The following is a 25161-nucleotide window of genomic DNA, read 5'->3' as shown; positions in this document are numbered from 1 at the left end:
GGGGGCTGAGGTTCGATTCCTGGTCAGGGCACATGCCCAGGTTGCGGGCTCGATCCCCAGCAGGGGCCGTGCAGGAGGCAACCGATTAATGACTCTCTCATCATTGGTGTTTCTATCTTTCTCTCCCTCCCCTTTCTCTGAAATCAATAAAAATAAAAAATAAAAAGAATTGGAGCCTGACCGGGTGTGGTTCAGCGGTTGACCGTTGACCTAGGATCCAGGAGATCGCGGTTCAACTCCCGGTCAGGGCACATGCCCGGGTTGTGGGCTCAATCCCTAGTCGGGGGCGTGCAGGAGGCAGCTGATAGATTGATGATTCTCTCGTCATTGATGTTTCTATCTCTCTCTCTCCCTCTCCCTTCCTCTCTCTGAAATCAATAAAGATATATTTAAAATAAATTTAAAAATAAAAAATAAATAAAAATAAAAAGAATTGGAGGCAGACAGCAAGTGTCTTTCTTCATAGTAGCCAGACAAGGGTTCAAAAGGGAAGGACATTCAGCAGTAATCATGTTTACTTATTAAAAATGCATGGCTATCAACAATAAACTTCATGACTAAGTCACTTTCATCCAGTTGCTCCTGAAGCATTTCTTTCCTGAGCTTGTGGCTTGATGGTGTTAGAGCTACTCACCCCATGGGCCTGCCAGTTCCCCCCGCGCTTGCCCAGGGCGGCCAGGATGACGCCACTGCTGTTCGTGGTGGCAAATGTTGCCAACAGTTCCGATTCTGGTGACAAAGACTTGGGTGGCAACTCAATGTAGCCGCCTTTCAAGAAGCTAACACTCCGGATAGGCTGGTCACAAAGGAGAGGAAACAGCACTGTCAGGTCCACCACGCACTGAACCTCCCATGGTGGAGGTCACTGCAGACTTTCCCCACCTCTTTCCTGCTCACCTCCATTGCTTTAGATTTTATTACTTCATTATGTTGGTAAATCAGTGGGTGTTTATAGAAACTTATTCCAATATTAGTAAAATGCTTCTCACCTCCAGCATACAGCCTTTTCTCACTCCATAGGAATTTCTGAGTAAATCAAAGGTCGATCTGGATATTTCCAGGTGTCTGATACAGCCTACGTAGCTTTTGCTGGTGACACCTCTCCTGTAGGGAAGGACATGAGAACCACGAGGATAATAATTCCATTTTTGAAAGGAGTTAAAATGGACCTACAAATAAGGAAGATGTTTCCAAGTGTCCTTCTGCAGAAGTGTTTAGTCTTATCTCTAAGAGGGATATTGATGGTAAGAACTTCAGGTCGCAAACAAATGCTCTCCTCAGGACTAAAGAAAGGGAAAGAATTTTGTGTATTTGACTATTTAGATGGCTACCTAGATAAAAATACATTTAATATTCAAGGGAAACTATTGTCATTACAATTTAAACAAAAACACAGGCCAATGATAACAAAGACAGAACACTCATGTTGGGTGGAGGGGATCAATGAGGGGGAAAAGGGGGGTCATCTGTAATACTTTCAACAATAAAGATAAATTAAAAAAAAAGAGAGACAGAGCACTGTCCTGAGGAAATTATAGGGGCAGGGATTATAATCCAGTCTCCATGTAGACAGACCATTTGCTCCCATGGGGCAAGTGTAGGCTATGTGATTTCCTAGGATTGCACAGCTAGAGAAGTCACTGGCTATTGTCCATACTGCATATCCATGAACTTTGTCCTGAAGGAAATAATTACATTTGGTGAAGTCTGGAATTAATCACGACCTTATTTGTAGACTCCAAGTCAACACCACATTTTTATAAACAGAAGTTGCCACACTGTGGTGATGAGTGGGTGAGTCTGTGATGTGGTCAGGTCCTCATTTTCAAAACAGAGACTACTGAAGAGCTCCAAGTTATCCTCGCAAACATCAGCTAGTAACACAGTTTCCTGTTACAGTCACATCTCATTTTTCTTTCTCTCTGTGTTAAGCAATGAGCTGCGACTCATTAAACAATATGATTTAGGGCAAATCTCAACTTTTTCCGGATCTCAGTTTCTTCCACTGTAGATGAGGAGGCTGGCCTTGATGATACCCAAGTCCCTTCTAGCATGGGTCCGTGATTTGGGATGTCTTCCTAGAAAGGGGGCTCTGCCCTTTTCTCCAATGTCTATACTCTGTGTTATTCAGGCAGAGCACAGATGACTATGACACAGCTTGTTGCTCCAGGAGCACCTGGAGCACACCATGTCAGGGAGTGATATCTGGAATCAGGGATTAGGAGACAGTCTTCCAGTCCTGGCTGTCTTGGCACAGAGGTAAGACCTACGGCACATGACTAATTCCCAGAAAGTTAGGTGTATTCATTTCTAAAACGGGGGTGGAGTGTGTGTGACTTCGGTTGTAAGCTATGTTCCTTGAAACTTGTAGAAACCTCTGGCAAAAAGAAGAGGGCTCGTGGGAAAGTGGATTCTGGGCTGCTCAACCCATAGCAACTGGAGTAGCTGGACTTCTGGGCCACATATTAGGATTGTGTACAAGGTGGGGTAGTGTTGCAAATACACCTTTGAAAAGCACTGGGCTGGGTGACTCAATTTGGACATTTAATGATCCCACTCCCTGGAAGCTATGTTGCCTTGACTGTGGGCCTTTCATATATGAATCATATATGATTTTTTTAAAAGTTAGAGCTTAATTTTCTAATCAAAAATTACAAAACTGAGGACAATGAACCACAGAAAGTTTATGTAAATTATTAAAGTCACAAAGTTAAACATGAATCAGTGTTATAAAAGGATTTCATTGCCTCTCTTTGCCATCTTTCATCCAATTTTCTGATGCTGGTTTTTCAACTTTCACATACGTTATTCATTCTAATCACACAAAGGGGGAATCCAGATAAGTCTGCAGAAACATGATTTTTTTTTTCCACCTAGAAAGAAATTCTACTACACTAAAATGTCCAGAGAGGAGAGTGACTTGTAACGGAAAGTGGGATCTCCAGATATTATTATTGTACAGTAACTATTTCTAGATGTTCTAAAGACAATAAATATTTAAGCCACCCAGTTTGTGGTACCTTTTTATGGCAGTCCTAGGAAACTAGTATAGTTAGCTGGTAGTTAAGGATATAAATATTCTGCACTGTAGTATCATACCTTACAACTCTTGACCTAGGTAATCCACCCACATAAATTGGATCCTTATCGAGACGATTGAGGTCAGAAGATGCTCCTGGGGTTTCACCTTGTTTGGTCTCCTTATAACTGGTGTTATAAGCATCAGTAACTGCTAGGAGTCCTAAAAGAGATGAGAAGAATAGATACAAATCACTTCCTACACTAAAGTAAAACATGAATTTCTACTAACAACTTTCATTTACAAAGACATGTTCTTTTATATTCTGTCATTTTGACCAGTGAATGTTCTTGACTATTAACTGAAAATCCTCTGCACAAGTCAATAAACCAGAAAGAAAACAGAATGGCTTTGATTCTTGATTCCAACTGAGCATTTAATGTTAAATAATACATTTGGAAAGCAGTCTATGAATTAAATATTCCTCCAGCAAAATATGAACCCTGATGCTTAGTATCCCCCCCAAAACAATGATTTTTTAAATTAGAATATCATTTAAGAATACCCAGAAAGCTAAAGTAAAAGGCTACTGATTTTGGAAAGATTTCTGTTCCCATGAGGGCAACCAATATCCCATCCATCCATCCACCCACCCAGCCATCCACCCACCCAGCCATCCACCCACCCACCCACCCACCCAGCCATCCATCCACCCAGCCATCCATCCACCCACCCAGCCATCCGTGCACTCACCTTGCTTCCGGTTTCGTTGGAAGGCGATTTTGTACCAGGTTCCATTGTTATAGCGTCGGTCTGTGACAAGGGCAAGAGGTCCTGAGCCCAAGTCAATTGTAACTTTAACTCTGCCATGGATCAGCTCAATGGATAAAAAGTCTTTCTGTAAAAAAGAAAAAGTAGTTACCCATGGCTACATCGTTATCACAAGATTTCCTTTCCCTTCAAGTCAGGGATGGCAGAAACCTCCTGAAGTCAAACTGAGAAAGCTGGACCTGGCGACAGCCAGAGGTCTATGCTATGAACTCGGTGTCCACAGAGGCTTTCTGAAAGACTACACAGAAGTGAGATAAACTCATATCATCAAAATGGACACTTCAGTAAAATAAGTGGAGTCTCTATATCTTTTCCAATTGAGACTGACAAATGGACTAGTTCTAAATATAAAACTAGATGATTGAGGGAAATCACCAGTACATGAGAAAACAAATGGGAACATGAAATTCTAGTGAATGGGTTTCAGAAAACGCTACAGTGGTCAGAGTGAACGTAGGACAGGACATATTATTTAAGCTAAACGTTTAACAACATGTTTGATATCTATAATGATGGGAAAGCTACTTCTACTTGGTGCTCTTTCAAACATCTTCAATGAGTCTGTACTGATATAATAAATAAATTCTTTAAAATGGAGACACAGTATGACATACATATGTATATATTCATATATGCTCATAAAATAGTCATTAAACATAAATATCCTCAGAGCAATCTAACTGTATATACACAGTGGGGCCAAGTGCCCCATGAAGATTCTTACGGTGCCATTTGAAGTGAGGTAGAGAAGAAGCCCGTTAGGTGAAAAGGTACTAAAAAGCATAATTATGTGCGTCACAGTAGCCCGGAGCGTCTTCTCTACGACAGAATACCCGCTCCCATCAAAATGAAAGGACGAGTCTTCATTCTGGGGGCTGCAAAGCAGAGCAGTGAAATACAGTCCGTTCTCAGGAAGGCAGTCCAAGAGAACAAATGATAGTTACCAAATTCTCCCTCACAAAGGAAAGGTTTCTTTTTCCCTATTTTGATGAGACCTCTTAGAATCAATGGTTTATTTTGTAATATCTTTTAAGAATTAAAGAGATTATTCATAATTATACACATATACTGACACCATGTAAAGAATTGCAAATACATTCAGAAAAAGAAAAAAAACAATATTTGTTTACTTGGTAATATAAAGTTAAAGGTAAATGCTCATATTGAGAATTTTTTTTTAAATAGAAAGAGCATCAATGGATCACACCAATGATTTAATAACGGTAAATTACGCATAATGAATTCAAATCACTGGCCTGTGAAAATGGAATCAGTTACTAGAATTAGATTATTTAGCTCTCTGAGCTAAAAGTTTTTAATAGATAGGGGCAATTACCTAAAATGAAGACAGTTAAATCAATTATAAACTGAGACATAAAGTACCAGTTCCTGCCTATATCAGCACTTGCCAAAGTATGTTCTTTGGGACATAAGCAACTACAGAATGATCCTTTTTTTTTTAATGTGCCCGGTAGTTTTTATTTTTTTATTTTTATTTTTTAAAATTTATATTGTTGAAAGTATTACAGATATCCCCCTTTCTCCCCATTGATACCCTCAACCCCACATCCACTCCACTCCCAGGCCTTCCTCATACCAATGTCTGTGTCCATAGGTTATACTTATAAACATATAAGTTCTTTGATTAATCTCTCGCGACCCACTCCCCCACCCCTGCCTTCCCTCTGAGATTCCTCAGTCTGTTCCATGTCTCTGGATCTATTTTGTTCATCAGTTTATTTTGTTTATTATACAGAATGCTCCTTTTTAAAAAGAATCTGGGTCAAATGAGGTTGTGAAATGCTGCAATTCTAGCTTCTCCCAGGACAGGGTTATAGTGCATAGCCTCACAGTAAAGCAATGTGCTTAATTTTTTAATTTAGTGTTTCCCAAACATTTATGATCAGGACACACCATCTACTGCCACTTTTTAAAAAAAGAAATATCTACTAATATCCTACCAAATTAATGTTATTTTTCAAAATATATTTCTGGAAATGTTGGTGAATATAATTCAAGAATAGCCAGCTGATTTGCACAGTAACCATAAACATATGTTTAATCAAATCTTAATTTGATTGAGCTAATGAGTCAATTTGGCCTTAAAACTCAGCTGGGTAGCCATACCTATACCTAAAAAAGCCAGTTTCCAGGATTAACATCTAGAGGATGGCACCTGTTAATCCTTCCTCTCAGTAGAACCTTCATGTTTCAGTCAATGGTCTGGGTGGGTGGAAATCTGGTGGGAGGGCAGTTCTCAAAAAGAAGTAAGCCTGTGGCCACACAGAAAAAACTGGCTTCCTCATTCCAAAAAAGAGAAGAGCCAGCAATCATTAAATTCACCCATTGCTGCAGTTTGAGGTCACTGGTTTTAAGATAACCCTGAAATGACTGATGAAAACTGGGGATATTATAACAGCTAAAGTAGGAAGACATTGTCCATATTAGAAATATTCAATTTCTGTTAAGATTTTCCCTTCTACAAGCAAGATTAATGATTTGGGTCGGTGTAGGGGACAGAGCCCAGGGGTTGGAGCATTTTTCATGTTAGAATTTCTAAATTGCTGGGAAGACTTCCTTCCACACTGGAGAAACAGATGAGGACCAAGTGACGGATGAGAGCGCCTCAATGTGCGCTCGTGCTCCCGACCTTCAAGGGCAGATGCCATCGCCACACAGGGTCATATCATTTTGATGACATTCGCCAATTACAAAACCTTCATTTCTCACACATTTATTGTCAAGAAAATAATCCTGGGACATTTACCTGGAAAGCAACAGGCTATCACTACAGGGAGATCAGAGATGAACATTGGTGAACATTCAAATTTATAAAGTATTTTCACATAGATCATGCTTTGTGTTCATCAGCATAATTTGGGGAGGTAGGTAAGATAGGTATGATTATTATTTCCCTGTTCTGGAAGAAGAAACCAAACCTCCTTCCATAATGTGTAGTAACTTACACCTCATGCCACTGACAGATCCGGTAGGAGACCTGGGCCAGGAGCCTGAGCAATTAAGCTGCCAAGCCCAGTACTTTTTTTAGTCCTAAGGCTCTAATAACCACACTTTGGGTCATAACTTTTTAAACAAGCTAAGGAAGGGGGAAGTAGCAAATAAAAGGCTTAAACTACAAAATCCCAAGCTAGGGGCCATAGGAGAAAGCAGACCTGACAATGATAAAGTGAAAATTCACCCAATAGAGTCTAAATGAAACTCAAGTTGCTTCTAACAGATCTTGTCACAGCTTACTGTTACAGATTTCTATCTGGACACAGCAGCCCATTAGATGGGAGAAATTATATCAGATGTTACATTTCTTTAATGGCAAAGGCAATCTATTTCCTTAATTGCTAAAGTGCTATAAAATAGGTCTTGTAGACTTACAGGGTTGTAGTTATTTTATTAGAAAATAATAGATGGGGTGCTGAGCTTGGTGAGATTAAGTTATTAAATGCCCTCTGTTATATCAATATATGCAAAAAGATGTTAGGTAGTTTCCAATTCCATGTGCATTTTATTTCTAGAATTATAGAACTTAAGAATAAGAAAGTACTTATTTATAAAAATTGATGGCACACACAAAAATTCTCATCCTTGGAAGTATAAAAAATATATAGTGGTTTACCCAAGGCTTATTATGCCTCTTTGAGACAGAAGGTTATTTGAGCAGATGTCTGATGCTTCTTGATTTTATGATCCATGATCAAAGCATACAGTACAAGACAGAGCAATAAGAGTACTTTGTAAGGGTTAAAATGATACCCATGCTTCCATTTGTAAATCTACATTGTATCGTTTGCAATAAGAAGGCTGACATCATGAACTCTATATCCATCCCTGATGTACATGTAAGTTCTTTAAGCAGTTCTCAGGTGTTAATATACTAACACACAATGTGTTAAATCGTGGGAGCGTATTACCTTCCAAAGCAGCCATGGCACTTGCCCTCCCTTTCAATATAGTTCCACAGGCCGATCGACTGTCCATTCAAGAAGGCTTCTCCCATGCAGCCTTTGAAATGAGTAACCTTCACAGCAGGAGACTTCTAATGCAGATGAACAAAGATAACCCACACATATTTAGTGAAAAGGAATAAATTCTCTAAATGCACGAAACTCCTCCCTGAAAGCTTAAATCTAACAGATCCAAATTTTGAGAAAACACTCCCCAAAATAGCCAGTTTGTAATCACTGGATTTCCTTCTAATTATGAAGTGGAATACTAGAATGAGTGAAAATTGGATGGGATCTTAGAGATGATCTCAGTTAGTAGGGTTGCTGGAGAGAAGCCTCTTTTATAGTGAGAAACAGAGGCCCAGAGAATGTGGTCAGTGGTGAGGGCCTGGCTGGCATGGAGACCCGTACTCCTGTGTGACAGCGTGAACCAAGTCCACTTGACCCAATATCATTTGGTGAGAGGATAACTGATACAAAAAAATAAACACAATGGGCTCTTTCACTAAACATTAATCAGTACAAGTCTACACTAGAGCTAGAATAGTGATACAGGAACTTTACAGAAATTAGTATGAACTATTGAATTTCTTGTTTCATCATTGGAAGAGAAACCCAAATAGCAAAATGAACCACTGACCTCTTTCCCATTTATACTATTTATCAAGCATGACCCCTTGCCCTCCAAACCAACCCAACTCTGCAGATGAACTGTCATTAAGCAGAATAAGAGAAGCAAAAAACTCTTCATCTGCCTAGGTTATATTCAACAATTATATTATTTTTCATTGAAATATATTTGACATGTAACATTGTGTGAATTTATATATTACATTAATATACAAGTAAAATCAGCCAATCAGTTGTGTTCAGATGAACGTTCATAACGTTACCTTGACTTGTCCTCCAAGCCCTCCAACAAACATCAGTGTTGAGTTGTTTATATCTAGAACGTTAGCTGCTCCTAGGGATTTACTTGTTTTTGGTGGTGGCTTCTGAGTTGCGCTCATTTCCTTTACAGTCAATGAACCAATGTTTCCAAATCTTAGGGTCACAAAGATAGGCAGAACACTTTCAGAATTGCCAGTCAGCCCATGTATGTACATACATGTTTCACACCTAGTGTCCATCTGCTTCTTCCCACATCTACTGCAGCAGCCCCCAGACGGTCTCCCTGCTTTTAGTCTTTTCTAACCCCCACCCCTAGTTTCCTCTCCAACATCTTGTAGAGCAGTTCTTCCAAAATGTAAATTTCATCATGTAAAACAGTCATGGATAATGAGTTAAACTATATTTGAAACTGTTTACTGCCTTTAATGTGACTTATTTATATTGATAAGAAAGCAAAAGACAAATATTCCTAACAACATACCATCAACAATAAGCCATAATGTTAAAGAAAAGTAAAAAGAAAGCTATACAGAAAGCTGCTAAAGAGTAGTTACCTTTGGAGAGAGGCTTGATAAGGAAGAATTTTGCTTTGTGTTTTTAAAAATTTTTTTAAAATATGTCTTTATTGATAGAGGAAGGGAGAGGGAGGGAGAGAGAGAGAGAGAGAGAGAGGGAAACATCAATGATGAGAGTCATTGGTTGGCTGCCTCCCACATGCCCCCTGCTGGGGATCGAGCCCACAACCCAGGCATGTGCCCTGACTGGGAATCGAACAACGATCTTCTAGATCCTAGGTCGATCCTCAACCGCTGAGCCAGGCTGGCTTTGTGTTTTAATGTTAAGAAAATTCATTCCCCACTTGTATCCTGTCTTCTGTCCTCTTCTGCTTGCATTCAACTGCCAGCCACAGGGAATTTCTCCAGACTGCATCTACTCCCATGTACTGGGCAGGAAACATTTTACTGGGCTGGCTGCCTCACACATACATTTACCATTCTAAAGGAAACATAAGCTTTTAACTCTTTTCTTCTTTTATTGTTGGTTTTGGTAACAATATTTATTTCTTCTGTAATAAGACAAAAATCCTGTTTCTAAGTATTCTTTCACTATAATCTAACTTCCTAGAAGTTTCAGACTATTATGATATTAGAAACATGTAATTATTTATACAGTTTTAGAAAGAGAGATGCTGGAAGAGAACTTTCTCTGCTACCTGGTTATGTAGATACTGTGCCATTTGTTGTCATTGATCGGGAAGTCTGGGAATTCCAACCGCGTTGACCCGGAGCCCATATCCCAGAGGAAGGCCACTTTCCCCCGCCGCATCTCCACTGCCAGGAAGTCAGACTGGGGTGCAAGGGCATGTGTTGGCATGAGTTTACTGGCCAGACTGCTTGTATGACTACTAAAACACTTTAAAGAATGATTTCCTACAGCATTTTTTCTATTCGTTAAATAAAAGCAAAAACCAAAATTATATCTTCTTTTGTCTTTAATTCTCCCCCCCCCGCCACTCCCTCCCAGCTGAAGCAAGACCCAGAGTACTAAAGGTGTTGACCACCCTAGGCCATTAGCACCCCACCATCCTGCACTGCATGGCCCTCCACAATGCCTCCCATAAAATCCTCCAGAAAAACTTGGTGTTTGGGGGGAGGGGGATCACCAGCAGTCTCCAGGGAGCATGAGGGATGGCATTGCACTTGTGTGTCTGCCTAGTCTGAGAAGGCAATGAATGAAATCAAAGTACACAATAAGACAGAGCCATGAGTTTTCGTGCTTTAGTTCCTAAGAAGTAGTATCTGTGCTTGTCAGTATTTTCTGCTCTAACACAGACAAGGCTTCTGACCCATTCCCACCAGCACCGCAAAAATTATCAATGGTCTTCCATAGGGGACTTGCCCTCTGGGGACCACTGGAACTTGTTGGGTGGAAGAGCCTGGGTCAGCCCTGACAATTATGACAGGTCATAGGGTGCACACCTCCACTCCTGGCAACCACCACCAAGATCGACGTTACAGACCCAAAGCTAACCTCAGTGGCTCCAGAGGTCACAGAAGGCATAAAGAGTTCATTGAAGCCACAGTTTGTGATTAAGATAGCTGAAGGAAACACTTTTGCTTCCTCGATGTCATTGTCCTCACAGGTATTGAATTTTGTAATTTTCTTATTTTTAACCTAATGCTACTGGTTTAGCAAATGGAGGGCAGGAACAGATTAAACAAAGAACTTATAAGCATCTACGCATAGGCCATGGACACCGACAACAGGTGAAGGCCTGGGATGAGGTGGGAGATGAGTGGAAGGGGGCAAAGGAAGAAAAACAGGGGACAGCTGTTAATACTCTTAACAATAAAATTAATTAAAAAAAAAAAAGGTTAGTTCCCTTAAAAGAAATTAGTGATTTCACCAAGATCCTATTGTTTTTTCATCCAAAAAGTATCAGTTCAGAAAACATATGCATTCATAAGAGATTCACTGTTGCTTTCTGGGGGTCCATACTCACACTAGTGCTGCTACCAAGGTAGAAGAGAAGGTTATCGGGTTCACTCGTCTTAACATTTAGTGTTAAGGTGTTATAGTTAGTTGAAGAGATAGGAGGCTGGTAGGCCCGAATACAATCTCTGTCTGAAGACACGGCAACTTTAATCTGTAGAAGGAAAAAAAGTGCTCCAATCATTTAGTGACACATTGGCAGTGGGCCAGGAATTCAAAAATACTATTCCAAGTCAGCCTTTCACTGTTAGGCAGGTTTCCTCTCCTGATACTACATAATGCTTCATAAAGTAAGAAACCAGATGGTGAAGGAGATAATTTTATTTGGTAAAGTATTTAAATATGAAAAAGTCAGTCTTGGGGTTTTAAAAGAGTATTTTATGTAGAAAACTGTCTTTGTCATGTGAGATTTAATTCCTTAAACACCAGGAGCTTATCCAAATCATCTTGGAATCTTTAGACCTGATACAGAGAGGATATTTGATGATCACTTGTCAAATAAATGGAGGGATAATCTATTTATTCTTTCAGCAAATATTTATAGAGCAAATACTACGGTGCTACATATTTCTCTAATTATTTGCATATATAGCTTATATTAACATTAAAGAGTATAAGTTTGGCCCTGCCGGGAGTGGCTGAGAGGTTGAGCATCAACCTAGGATCCAGGAGATCGCGGTTCGATTCCCAGTCAGGGCACATGCCCAAGTTGCGGGCTCGATCCCCAGTGGGGGTCATACAGGAGGCAGCTGATCAATGACGACTCTCTCATCATTGATGTTTCTATCTCTCTCTCTCCCTCTCACCTTCCTCTCTCTGAAAATCAATAAAGACATGTTTAAAAAAAAAAAAAGAGTGTAAGTTTGTATTCACCAGAGCATCTGGAACCATCTGTTGGGCTTACATTTATTTGGCAACTATACCTAAAACAGATGGAAGCCAGGGCTCATGTAAACCTACAGCCCTTTTCCAATAATTAGGTCACTTATGGGGGGAGGGGAATGTCAAAGAGCTCAGAACTTCTTTATCTTGGCTAGAAAACTTTAGATGGATAAACATTAGACCAGAGGTCACATTTGTCCTCTATAAGGCCTCAGTAGGGTGACAATTGCATATTCTCTCGAACGTCTCATTTCCCTGAAATGCTTCTCAAGAGCACAGCAATGCCATGTGCTATGGATGGATGCCTAGAAAACATTTTCTCAACTGTGTGCTTCTCTGGGTGTCAAGTGTCTTATGTATTTAGTGACCTGGGTGTGTGCAGCCTTTGTACATATACAAATTATTAGGTCAGGTTCTTAGAGGACAGGTCGTGTACTGCACAAGCATTCTGAAGACCACTTGGATTATTAAAACCAACTTAGTAAATGATGGAAATAACACCATAGAACACCAATGAAATGCAGAGTGATGTTAGCCCTTCGACAACCATTAGCTAATAGCTATGAATCTATAAATCTAGGCTACAATTACAAATCTCTATAGAGACATGGAGATCTCCTTGCTAACAACATTTTGAAATGTATAAAAGCAGAAATAAAAGAAAATGAGACTAATTAAATATACTTAAGTAAGTATACTTAAAGCTGTGAGGAATCTGGGGTTGCTGAGAGTTTGTCAGTAGACGTTCTAGGGGACCTGGTGTGACAGAAAGCCATTTCTACAGGAATTCTCTGGAACTTGGGGTTACCGAGAGCCTCAGCTAGGGGGCTGTGGGTGTTACTGACAGCAACAGGGCCCCACACTCACAGAAGCTGCTTGTTTCCGGGCCTGGCTGATCAGCAGTTTAATTTCTGACAGGTTTCTGCTCAGGTTCTCTTCTAATATCTTCAAAGGCTTCAACCGATCAAATAAAAGGTTGGCTTGTGTTTCCACATCTTTAACTTTTCTTCCAGCTAACAGACCTAACAAATACAAGGTAGTAAGAAAGTTGGTGGGGTTGGGGTGAAGGACACAGAGAAATGAGCTGGTCATTACTAACGCACTGGATAAAATTGAATACCCTAATGATCACATCCTTGAAATTTTGGTACATATGTAAAAAGTGCACTAGCAACATGCATTACTGAAGGCCCTTCTCTTTCTTTATAAATGCAAATACAGATGTTAAGAGTATTTTTATTTTTAGGAATGCTGTTTGTGAACAAGCACCATTGTGCACTTGGCAAGTTCAAAGTCGCAAGATGAAGACTTTCCTAATGAGAAGGGAGACATCGACATACTGGTCATTGAGGAGTCCTGTAGAAGTTCGTTTGCTTCTCGTAAGGTGGCATTGACCTTGGACACATCCGTCGATGTGTTTAACAGCTTCTGACTCAATCCCACAACATTCTTCAGTGTGCTCTCAGCACTCTGGTTGGCAGATAGGGCCAATTCTTTGATTCTGGTTCCACTGTCTCTGATACCTGAAATAAATTCATGTGCAAGCATGCACACCATAAAATGGGGCTTTTTGTTTTTAATGGCACATAACATAACAAAAGCAGCTGCTAATTGCCATGCTCAGGATCTCATATATTAAGAAGCTAAACTTCTTCACTTGGTCTCTTTTCTATCATCCCCTTCTCATATTCATTAAACACCTTCAAGTCATTCCATGTCTGGATAAGATTTGGGGATTCCTGTCCCACGCTAAAGGAAGTGGTGTTTTTCACCACATCATCTGGCTGCTAGATATAACAGAATAGACTAAATGGTCACTTAAGATAAACTGGAATTCAGTTTTTCTAGAAGATCTGGGTGATGATTTTTTTTTTTAAAAAGGCACTAGTATTCATTTTAAAAGTGTTTAATCATAAACAGGACAAACATCAACACAAGCTGAATAAAGAATGTATGGGTATTGTTTTTACAACTTTTCGGCAAGTTTGAAATTACTTCCAAATAAAAAGTTATTTTTAAGTGTTTAATAAGCATACACTATGTGTCCTCAAAAAAAGAGAGAAAGAAACATCCAGATGAGAAAATGCTCTATTGATTTAAGGTAAGAAGTCCAAAGTGCCCCAAGCCCAGCTCCCCAAGGTAATTTGCCTGCTTATAAGGTGAATCAGTAGGAGGAAATTTAGAGATACTTGGGCATCTTGTAAGACCTAAAAAAAAATTCTTATTAATCAAAAAAGAGAAGGTTAAGGGGTTGTAAATAATGTACTACAGCACAATTCATTTGTATTACACTTTTAAAAAGTTATCTCATTTAAAATTTTAATGAATACTGCATTTCTAAGCCATCAATATTAAATGATCTATTTTAGGATGCTTTATTGCCTTAGGAAGGAAGATTACCAAGCAAGAACTTTTAAATTTCTTACATCTATAATGAACCTAACATTTTCCCTCAGAGCAGGAACATTCCAGCTTCTTAACTTGCTGACTTCTTTGAATGACACTTCTTTCATTTAAAGTATGTGACAAGCCCATTGTAAAAGTAAGTAATCAATATGGTAGCAGAAAATCTCTAAGGCTTTTGTTTTCAGAGTATAATTCTAGTATTTTAATTCAGGTGTTCTGAACTTATTAAAAAATAGTAATCTTCACTTCCAAATCATATTTCTTTGCAAGTAAAAACTATCAATCCTGGTCTCATTTGCATCGAGGGCTCTTATCAGACCTGAGGCAGGACTTCCTCATGTTCATGGATAATAGCTTTGCACCAAGAAGACATTCATTAAAATCAAGAACCCCCTTTCCACTTACCTTCCGGAATTGCTCTAAGTATTAAGAGTGATTCATTGGTCTGCCTAGTAATTTTATCAGCATTTTCTTGAAATGTGCTTGCCATAGTTTTCAATTCTCTCAGTTCCAATGTGATACCTATTTAAAGGGGGAAAAGTGTTCCCTTTTAGGTTAGCCTAATAAAAATTGCCTAAGCAAGTTTTCTTCATCACTTTGACTTACCTACAGATCGACAGCTTTCTACAGCGACCCTTCCCAACACTGACAGTTTTTCCAGTAAGACTTAGCACCCCTGATTATAGAAATTGTGTTTTTAGCTCCCTTGATCATTTCTTCTACTTTGCCTGTTGCCCTTCTCACTAATATTTCTTCTTAAATTGCATGCCCAATTTAATTAGAGCTCAGCTCGAGGTGGAGAACTGTGTTTCAATCACTCAGTCTTAATTAGACTCACTAATTTCCTATCCACACCTAAACTGTGGCCACCTTTCTCCTCTGGGTTGTAAAACTCCAAACTGTGCTCCTGCCTAGTGTTGTCCCTCCCAGCCTCCCACCTGCTCCCCGGCCAGGGCGCCTCTGCTTCCTGTTCCCTTCTGACCACCCAGCAGGCACTCCACTCAACCTCTTCCAAGTCTGATTAAACCTGTTGGATCAAAGACTTTGCTTTTAAAATATCTGTTCATAATGCACAATTACACTGGATTCTGAACAAGTTAAAAAAATAAATTCTTGATAAAATCCTTGATGAACGTGATGGTTCTGCCTAAAACTTTAATTGCCAGGAAGTTCACTATTTCATGGCTATGAAATACCTTTAGTTGTGTAAACTGAAACCATAGCCCATCAACATTGATGCTAGAGTTTGTGTTTAATGCTTTATGATTTAGAATTGTGTACTTTCTATATGGTGAGATGACAACATATTCTAAACTGTATGACTCACAGAGAAAAAGATCTCCACATATCCACCCTCTTGGCTCAGGCAGCTGGGGAGGGTTCAGTACTTGACATGGACCCGTCTACAAGGGGGATGAGCTGTCCACAGACCACTATTTACTCTCTAGGAAAAGACTTGACATTTTTGATATATTAGAATATATTAAGGTGAAAAATACACTATATCGTATAAAACTTGTATGTATCTTTTACACAACAGATTCCTGCTGCCATTTCCTTATGGATATGCCATTATGTTATTGGATAACTCTTACATATGCCAAATAATTGCTTACTGAAACTCTTAGGAAAAATAAAACTGCCTAAGTATTTTCTGAAAAATTGATAAATCAATTATGACTTAATTCAACAACTGTTTAATGAGAACCTACCATAAATCTAACATTATTTTAGCCCTGTGAAAAAGGTGAAAGAAGTATCATAGTACAACTTTTCAGGTAACTGTAAAACCATGAGAGACAAATAAAGGAGCATGTGACATCAAAGATAACCTGACAAACACGATGAAGAACGGTAAAGCTCAGAAGCTGAAGCAGAGTGGAGGATTTGGTTAACAGGGAAGGCTTAATGAGTCTAGGGAAGATTAGACATGACTGAACATTAAAGTAAGTATCAATAAAGTAAAATTCAAAATTATGTAATGTTTATAGGATAGCAAATTGAAATATTATTGTGGCAAAGAAATGTCGAGCTTCAGGTTGCTCTAGGAAAGGCAGTGTGCTCAGCGATGTGTTCTAACCAACACAGTCCACGCTGGAAACTGACCTTGGTGCTTTCTGCTCAGGCTCTTGCCTTCTTTTAGAAACGTGGAACTGCGTTGGAGAGCTGCTTTCCCATTAGACACCAGCGGTTCTGGGAACTAGAAACAGAACAATTTAAACATGGTGACTGGAGGGCAGGGTGGATCCTGCTGGAGATTTAAAAGCGACTCTATCAGAATAGCCTCCGTCTAGTTCCTAACGGGGAAGTCAGTTAGATAATAGGCAGCGAGAGTTTAAATTGTCCTAAGGTATGTTTAATATCTGTCCTAATTTATGGGAGAGGAGAAAGAATACAAGCTATTTTTAAATATATAAAGTTGAAAACCAACCAATAAATAAAGATCTTGACCACAAAAATTGGCAGGTACAAAATAGTCACTGGGATGGATATACAGTACAGCATAGGGAATATAGTCAATGATACTGTAATAAATATGTATGGTGCCAGGTGACTTATCGGGGGGGGCATAACTTCATAAGTTAAATAGATATCAAGTAGCATCATCATTTTTGTAATACGAAATGATGAGATTTTTGTCATCTTTATATCACTAGTTCCCAAGTCTTTATAAAGAAGTATTTATGACCTTAAGAAATTAAAACATACCACATGATGACAGAAGCCATAAACACATCCCACCAGAAAGGAGCACTGACAAGCACAGATTTAAGCCACCGAGTTTTTGCTCAAGAACCTTAAGGAGCCATCCCCCACGGTGCCAGGAAAAGGAAGGTGCACAGCGCAGCCCACGGGGCTTTTCTTACCAGGCTCACCTCAGTCACAGCCCTGAGAGCATCTTTTGCCAATTTTTCTGATTCTTCAATCAGGCTCTGAATGTTGGAATGGATGTGGGTTGCGCTGGTTGCATTCAGGGACACATGTCTAACGTTTCCAAAGCCACTGTGAAATCAGCATATTTAGAGGAGTTATGATAAACTAAAATTGGACTTGCCCACGCTTCTTAAAGCCTCCCAGTTTCTTTCTGCTTAGAACAGTATCATCAACAAGGAATAGCAACACATGGATTCTCCTCTGATTCCAAAAGGAAACTTAAGAAGCAGTAACCACAATGTCACAATAACACTAAGAACTGTTGTTTAATTAATACCCAAAGAAGAGAGGATGGCTGCTTCCCATCTCGTCACCATTCATCAGTTTCTTCCAGCTGCCCTCAACATCTTTTGATCTCTGTTCAAACCCCCTGCATGTGCCTGGGGTGCCATTGTGTGCTTGCATTCATTGCGATCTCTCCTGCTAGGCAATTGCTAATTCTCAGAAAGCTTTCCTAAGCATATATAAGGATTATGAAACTTATTCCCCAAATGGCACAGGGCAATTTGATGAAGTTCACTAGGGGTTTTGGAGGGGGATCAGATAGTATTTCAGTCATCTGAACTTCACTCTTACAAGTGGGCAAATCATTTATGAACTTGCCAACTGGTAATGGTGCAATTTCATCCAGCCACTCTATCTTGAAAATAAAATCTGATAATTGACACGTCTTTGCCTGCTGAGTAACTCACTTCATTTCCTTCCTAAGGTTATTGACTTGGGTGATTCCCAAACCAGACATCAGCAGTTATTATGCCTTACTACTTGACTGGCAAAATTTGGTGATTTATAAATAAAAGATAATAATGTTATTTAATGTTGTGTATCATATCAAATTGCTTTTACTGTGCATGCTAAGTAATAAAGGCTTTGTTCTAGCTATGTATGTGGTCAGATACTGTTTTCTCTTTGGGAAATGATGAAAGATGATGAAAAGAGACCACTGAGTATCTAATTCCATTTCTATTCCCAATTCCTGAGACAGTAGTGCTCAGTGCAGCACATAATTTATGCTATATTCTATCTTACATTTTTTTAAATCTTTTAGGGCAGCATTCCTCAAATTGGAAAGATACTTATTTTTCCCCTTCCACAAAACATACCCAACACACAAACACACACTCCCAGTGTGTCCAGACTTTTTCCATCCATGATTTATAACAAATTTCAAATAAATTTACCAATTAACTCATAATATTGTGCACATCACTGATAGGCCTAAAATATTGGTTACCTCATTTGCTATAATTAGGTCACTTGGGGGTCTTTTTAAAAAATAACAAAGCCGTGGTAACAACCCAGAAGAATTAAGTCACAATCTTTGAGGGGGGCGGGAACTAAGGGACAACTGCATCAGTATTTTTCAAACTCCCCAGGTTATTCCAACGTGTAGACAAGTTTGGGAACCACCAGCCTAACATTGTGTTTCTCATTTCAAGGCTTTTAACAAGTGAGGACACATATCCAAAAATATAAGTTGAAATTATTGTAATGCTATGGTAGACCTTCAGGCAGTAGAAAATAACTGAGGGTGATATCTTTCAGGAGTTGGGAGTGTCCCAGCACTTATATGGGTCCACTGTGGGCAACCACCGCCTCCATCACTGTATAAAGCCATTTAAAGCATAAGCTCCAAAGAGGTAAGATATGCAAAGAGGTTAATATCCTCTTTGGGTACACATGTAACCCAGCAAAGCCCTGAGCACTTAGCAGACGCGTAACAAGGCCTGGATGGCTTGATATTGTAGCATTATATTGCTCTAATGTCTGTTCAGTTCAGTTTGCATTTCTCCATCATCTCTTTATGCTGATGGTCAGCTATGTTATCAGACATGGGGGCAATCCTCCTTGCCATGTGAACAAAACAGTAATCTTACTTTTTAGACAAAAGAAGAAGAGTGACCCAACATTGTGACCAAAATAGCCACCCTTATTCTCTCCGATCAATGAATCGCAACCTCTGGAATTGCTGCAAAACGTGGTCTCACCTGTCCAGAGCGCCTGCTAGTCTCTGGAGCTCAGCTGCGTGGTCCTCAGCTCTGTAGACAAGGTCAAGCGCTCTCCGTCTGGACATCTGCATGACCAGATCATCCACATGGCGCCTGATTTTGGCAGTCCACCAAAGTAGCTCATCCCGGTGACGCTCTAATTGCTACATGGAGAAACCAATACCAGGAATATATATGCATCTGTTTAACAGTGTGTGTGCGCATATTTATGAGATGTGTGAAGCTCTCTGGAAGCTGCATTGTGACTGTGCTGAGTTTAACTTACCACTAGAGCACTTTGAGCAGCCTTTGCACGTGCAGTGGCGTCACCCAGCGATCTTCTTTCTTTGGCGATTAGCACCGAGGTCAAGTTCTGTTCTTCTTGAACACGCAGCTTTTTATCCTGCAGCAAAAAGGATGCTTCATAAAGCAAGTCATCTTCCGAACACGGGTGCCTGATGCTATGTGCTCAGGTAGTACTTGGGGCTCATTTTTAAAGAAGCTCAAAATAGTATTATTTATATCGCAGAATTTGGTCAGTAGCTTTAACTGAGGCGAGAGCTGTTAGGACTCACACTGAACTCTCGCAGGTTGGCACGGACAATGTGCAGGAGGCGGCTGCTTTCCCGAGCCTTCGCCTCTGCCTCCCTCACGAGGTCTTCTGCTGCCTGCAGTTCACGGTTGTGTTTTGAAAGGAGGCTGCTTGCTGCTTCTTTTATTACCTTTGACTCTTCCTGTGGCTTCCGGTAATTTTTCTGAATTTGTGACAATAAATTTTCAGCAGTCCTGACAAATACAGATGGTTCGCATAGTAAGTAAATGAACACTGAAGCTCCTATCATTGAAATGGTAGCAGAAGGAATTTTTACACATCCATTCCTAGTTTTACAGTGTGCAGTAAAGGGTAACAGTGGGCAGAAGAAAGTCCTTAGAAAGACCTGCCTGCAAGGTCTGCAAAGGGCTCCCATTGTGCCCCACCTGACACAAGTAGCTCACTGCCTCCACCGTCTGTGCAAACAGTGTGGTTGATGCTGAACACCTGCTTTTCCTCTGGGAGTGTGGAATTTGGGCACATGCTAGGCAGAGGGTGCCCACAACACTAGCCCCCAGTAAAAACCACAGATGCTGAACCTCTAGTGGGCTGGCTTCCCTGGGCAGAAACATCACCCACATGCTGCTGCATTTTTATAGCTGGGGGAATAGTGCACAGTCACACAGATTTAGGTTTGAGGTCAGGGTTCAGAATATCCTGGAGTTTGAAGAGTGGGCAAGTTACTTATAGTCTCTGGGCCTCAGTTTCCCCAGCTGGATTCTCCCCTACCTCACAAGGTGTTTGAGGTCATAGGAAAGAACAAGAAAAGTGAAGGTGGCACCCTTGTTGCATGGAGGAGGAGCTCAATAGAAGGCAGCTCTGGTCCCCACCGCCTGGGCCCTCAGCCTCCTCTAATGTCCCCTCAAGGCACTAGTTCATGGCTCTCTCTGCTCTAATAATTAGGTTACTAGTTCTCCAGATCCCATCTGGAGCTTCTCCTTTTGTTTGTCACCTAACAAATCAACAACCATGTTAAAAACCATATTCTGTAATGAAAAAAGATATAAGGTTAAATCTCCTATGTGTTACCACTTGAACTGTACATTGTTTTAAACAATCTTTTAGAAAATGATTTGGAAATGCAAGTCAGGAATCATCAAAATGTAAATTCTTTGACTAAAATGATTTCATTTCTTAATATCTGCCCTAATAAGATAATAATGTGAAATACAGAAAAAGATTTTTGTCTAAGATATCCATTGCAACATTATTTAAAGTAGCAAAATAGATTAAAATAGTTTAAATATTACACTATAGAGAATAGAGTTCTGTGTAACTATTTAAGCTAGTTTTTAAGATATTTATCACAACCTGGAAAAAAGACAGCTTGTGCTATATTACATCAAGTAATAACCGTGAAAATACTGAGAGAAAAGCCTGAAAGAAAACGACGGGCTCCCAGTGACCATGCCTAACAATTCTTTATCATCTCTCACTTCACACTGTGGTTTTCAATTAGAGTTTGCATAGCTGAGCTAAATTATTTTGGCATAATGTCAATCTGTCTTAGAGTTTACAGTACAGGTAATAGCCACTGACTGTATTTTCTTCCATGAGAGATTATTACATTACACTTGACCTTCAATAAATACACTATCATGTTGTTCCAGAGACACAGAGAAACAAAACCTATGGCATGCAAGCACAAATATAAAGATAGTGGCATTGATTAAAATTTTCTCTATTTGGAGGGTCTGGCACAGGTCTTCTCATTTATGTGACAATAGGGCCCCTCTTTTCTCTTACGACATTTGCCCTAAGTGAGAATTTTCTTTCTTGTGCCTCCTCCCACATGCCTTTTCCCCCCTCAGCACTGAAGTTCTTTCCTCTAAATGGCTGTGTCATGAACGGCATTTAGGGACTTACTTCAGTTCAATGGTGGCATTTTGATGCAGCTGCATGAAATGCCTCTTCTGTATGGTTTCCAACAAAGATGTCATGTTCTTTTGCATAATGTGAAGAGTAGAACTGGGTAGCTGGAAATCTTCACCCAAGGTCTGATTTAGAGTTGTTGCTTTTTCAATAATTTCTATAGAGAAAACTCATCAATCATTTAATACGTCGCTCAAAAGTGGACCAAAGAACTTATATGCATATATACATAACCCATGGACAGAGACAATATTGTGTTGAAGGCATGGGGAGAGGGTGTGGGGTAGAGGGGATCAGTAGGGGAAAAGAGGGGGGCATCTGTAATACTTTGAACAATAGAGATAAATTTTCAAAAAAGTGGACACACTAAAAATGGAAGAACTTAGAACCTTCTTCAGTGAGGCTGCTCTGTTCACCTGAACTAGTTGAAAGTCTAAGTCAGGCCAGGCTCACAGTACATCCCAATGCACTCTGGGCGTCCCCTATCAAAACACTCATGGACTTGGGGTTGCTGGTTTACTTAATGTTTGTCTTCTGCAGTGCCCTTACACCTTGTAAGGGAGTGGGCCATGGTCTTACATTTACCTCAGCATTTCCTGCACTGGGCACAGACATTTACATATATAAGCTGTTCAACAAATATTTACTGCATGAATGAATCACCCATACTTGATACTACCCTTCTTATGACAAATATTATTTGTTCTAATAATTTTCTTATCTTTTGCCTTATAAAGTCTGATTTGCATTGGATTCTGTACTCCTTATGTCCTTATGCAATAATCCAAAAACAAAAGAATATATTTTTGTGGCCAGAAAGCTAAAAATAGCAATCTAAAAACCAGAACAGAAGGGACATCCCAATTGAGTAGTGACTAAATTACTCTAATATTGTGCACATACTTTGGGACCACATTGCATCAGCTTCTATTGTGGGCAAAGGAATGGTGCCGAGAGTTAGCGCAGCCACTCATGTGGCATTGCTGCCTTGGCATCCGTTTTGTTTGGCCAAGAGGCCTGCAGTGACCTTAACACTCGCCCCATCATACAAGCACATACCCCAGACAGCAGCCTCAAAGTCGGAAGCAAACAGAAGTTCCTGTTATAACAGCCCCTGTGATCAAATAGTCCCCCTGCTGGCCTCCCAGAGCCTTCCCCTGTGTGCCCCAAAGATAAGAACCCCATGGAGCTCACCAAAATTTTGCTTTCTTGGTTTGGATGGACCAATTTGGCCTTAGCTCATGAACTCCAAAGCACTGTACCCATAGGGCCTAATAATGCAGGTGGCGCAGGCCCTGTCTCTCTCTCAGTCTGCGCCCTGCCTAGACTTTTCCATGTGCCCCTTTGAGGAATGCTGGGTACTTTCTCCAGGACCCATGAGTAAAAACTTCTCTATTTCATTTTCTCCTGTGTTTTGTTGTTAGAACTTGGCTCATCATCTGTCACCTTGTGACACTTAATAAGTGTTCATTTAACAAATTCATAACAGATGGGGACACACCACATCTACTTGATACTTAAGGCCTAAGTATAACACGTCATATAGAAAATAAAAAGATAAAACTCTCAATGAAAGACTATGGTCTGGACCCATCAGGATCCCCAAACTATGGAATATTCCAGTCCTTTGGCTCTAGCAGTTGAGTGCAAGTCACATATCCATTCATACATTTTATAAAGTGAATGGGACTTTTCCTTCCAAATGAGCATAGATTCCCCAAACTAGACACTGAGCACACTACCTTCAATGCTTATCTTCAGCTTCTCAGTAAATGTTGTGAGATCTTGACTCTTGCTGAGGATTCTCTCCGTAGCCCTGGCCACCTGCTGGCTACTTGTTAACACTCTAGTGAGCTGATAGAAAAAAAAGGTCTCAGGTTAGTTTGACTTGAATGTTATGAAGCTTTGATGTTCAAATTGTCTCTTTTAAATAACAAAATACATTCCAGAATATAGATCAAAGATGTACACTACCATGTAAACCAAGGTTAATATTTCGGGATTGGAAATTGACCAAGTGGTTAATAAAATAATGTACTGCTCACTCTGTGTGAGAAAAGATGGCATATTTTTTAAAGCCGCCTAACTGGCTATTAAACCACAGACTCTCCCAGGGTCTCTATTGTGATGACTCTATATTCACTATAGGACCCAAGTATACAGAATATAGAAAGAAAAATCTTGCTAATTTTTACTGACCATGAGAACATAGTTGAGGAGTTTAGGCTCCAATTCTGCTAACCTGGAGACGTAGTCTCTAACATCTCCTAGCTTCATCGATAACATGGGGTAATAATAACACCTCATGGGACTTTATGAAGATTAAATTTGATGGTGTACATAAAGCTGGCAGCCCAGGGTGTGAGACTTAGCTGTCCTCGGCCGTTGTTTTTATTAGAAATGTTATAATTTGTAAAAGGAAAGGTTGTTTGTAATTTCCAGAAATGTAAAGTAACAGACTAGGTCTAAAAGTGTTTCATAGTCAAAATCCAAAGAGGATCTTCTTTAATGGATAGAGAGAATTCATTTAATCAGCTTATTACTTCCTACCAAATGTTTGCTCGTTTAGGTACTTAGAGCCCACACCTAAACCTTTAAACTCGTCCCAAATTATCTTTAATTCTAAATTAACAGGAACCAAACTAACACTTTTTGTAGGGTCCATCACTGTGTACATGTGTGGATGTTAAGGGACAAAGTAGGTACATATAGGATGTCCCAAAAAAATGTATACACACACTTTGAATAATTATAAAGGCAGTGTTTATTAAATATACTTCATTTTCAAAATTGAGCTATCAGCTATTAAAGTGTGTATACATTTTTTGGGACACCCTGTATATGTGTACATACACTACTGTATACACATATAAGTCTATATTTACATATAGATACACTATCATATACATACCTAAGTACACACATGCATATACATGTGCACATGAAATTCGTAAGTGAAAATTATAAATTTGACACTAGGACCTCCTCACCATCTGCGAATGAGGAAATTCCATTCATCTGACATTAGATAAACTGATTAAATTCCCTGCTGACTTCAGAACAAGCTCACTTGCCATTCAAAGTCAGAAAATCAGAAGTGCACGGCCGGAAGCCTGAACGTTGCACAACCGCCACACAGTGAGCTCTGGGCTCTGCTGGCTCTGCCCAGGGAGCCGCAGCCAGTGCTCCTGGAGTTGGGTGAATTGCCTCTGACCGCTGTGTGCACCAAGTGCTCAGTTAATGCAGCCAATTTAGGAGAAGGAAGGAATCTCAGGGATCTTTCGGTCCCACCCC

General features: G+C 39.9%; 1 protein-coding gene across 1 annotated transcript in view; it reads right to left on the bottom strand.

The window, feature by feature from the left end:
• Nucleotides 1–25161, bottom strand: part of LAMA1 (laminin subunit alpha 1) — a 134344-nt gene that overhangs the window by 14545 nt on the left and 94638 nt on the right. The window contains exons 35-53 of the mRNA XM_087819301.1: nucleotides 23610–23721; nucleotides 21862–22024; nucleotides 19979–20189; nucleotides 19690–19806; nucleotides 19404–19567; nucleotides 17349–17484; nucleotides 16588–16681; nucleotides 14887–15003; nucleotides 13416–13598; nucleotides 12943–13097; nucleotides 11204–11347; nucleotides 9914–10047; nucleotides 8703–8853; nucleotides 7777–7901; nucleotides 4575–4725; nucleotides 3773–3917; nucleotides 3100–3241; nucleotides 990–1104; nucleotides 635–796 (exon numbers count right to left, since the gene is read on the bottom strand). Of these exons, the coding sequence (XP_087675427.1) occupies nucleotides 635–796; nucleotides 990–1104; nucleotides 3100–3241; nucleotides 3773–3917; nucleotides 4575–4725; nucleotides 7777–7901; nucleotides 8703–8853; nucleotides 9914–10047; nucleotides 11204–11347; nucleotides 12943–13097; nucleotides 13416–13598; nucleotides 14887–15003; nucleotides 16588–16681; nucleotides 17349–17484; nucleotides 19404–19567; nucleotides 19690–19806; nucleotides 19979–20189; nucleotides 21862–22024; nucleotides 23610–23721 (2721 nt within the window). The remainder of the gene's footprint in view (nucleotides 1–634; nucleotides 797–989; nucleotides 1105–3099; nucleotides 3242–3772; nucleotides 3918–4574; nucleotides 4726–7776; nucleotides 7902–8702; nucleotides 8854–9913; nucleotides 10048–11203; nucleotides 11348–12942; nucleotides 13098–13415; nucleotides 13599–14886; nucleotides 15004–16587; nucleotides 16682–17348; nucleotides 17485–19403; nucleotides 19568–19689; nucleotides 19807–19978; nucleotides 20190–21861; nucleotides 22025–23609; nucleotides 23722–25161) is intronic.

This window comes from Miniopterus natalensis, chromosome 7, assembly GCF_054644295.1.
Source record: "Miniopterus natalensis isolate mMinNat1 chromosome 7, mMinNat1.hap1, whole genome shotgun sequence".
In the NCBI taxonomy this organism is placed as follows: Eukaryota; Metazoa; Chordata; class Mammalia; order Chiroptera; family Miniopteridae; genus Miniopterus; species Miniopterus natalensis.
The sequence above is the reverse complement of the archived record's forward strand: the minus strand, read 5'-3'. Positions and strand labels throughout refer to the sequence as shown.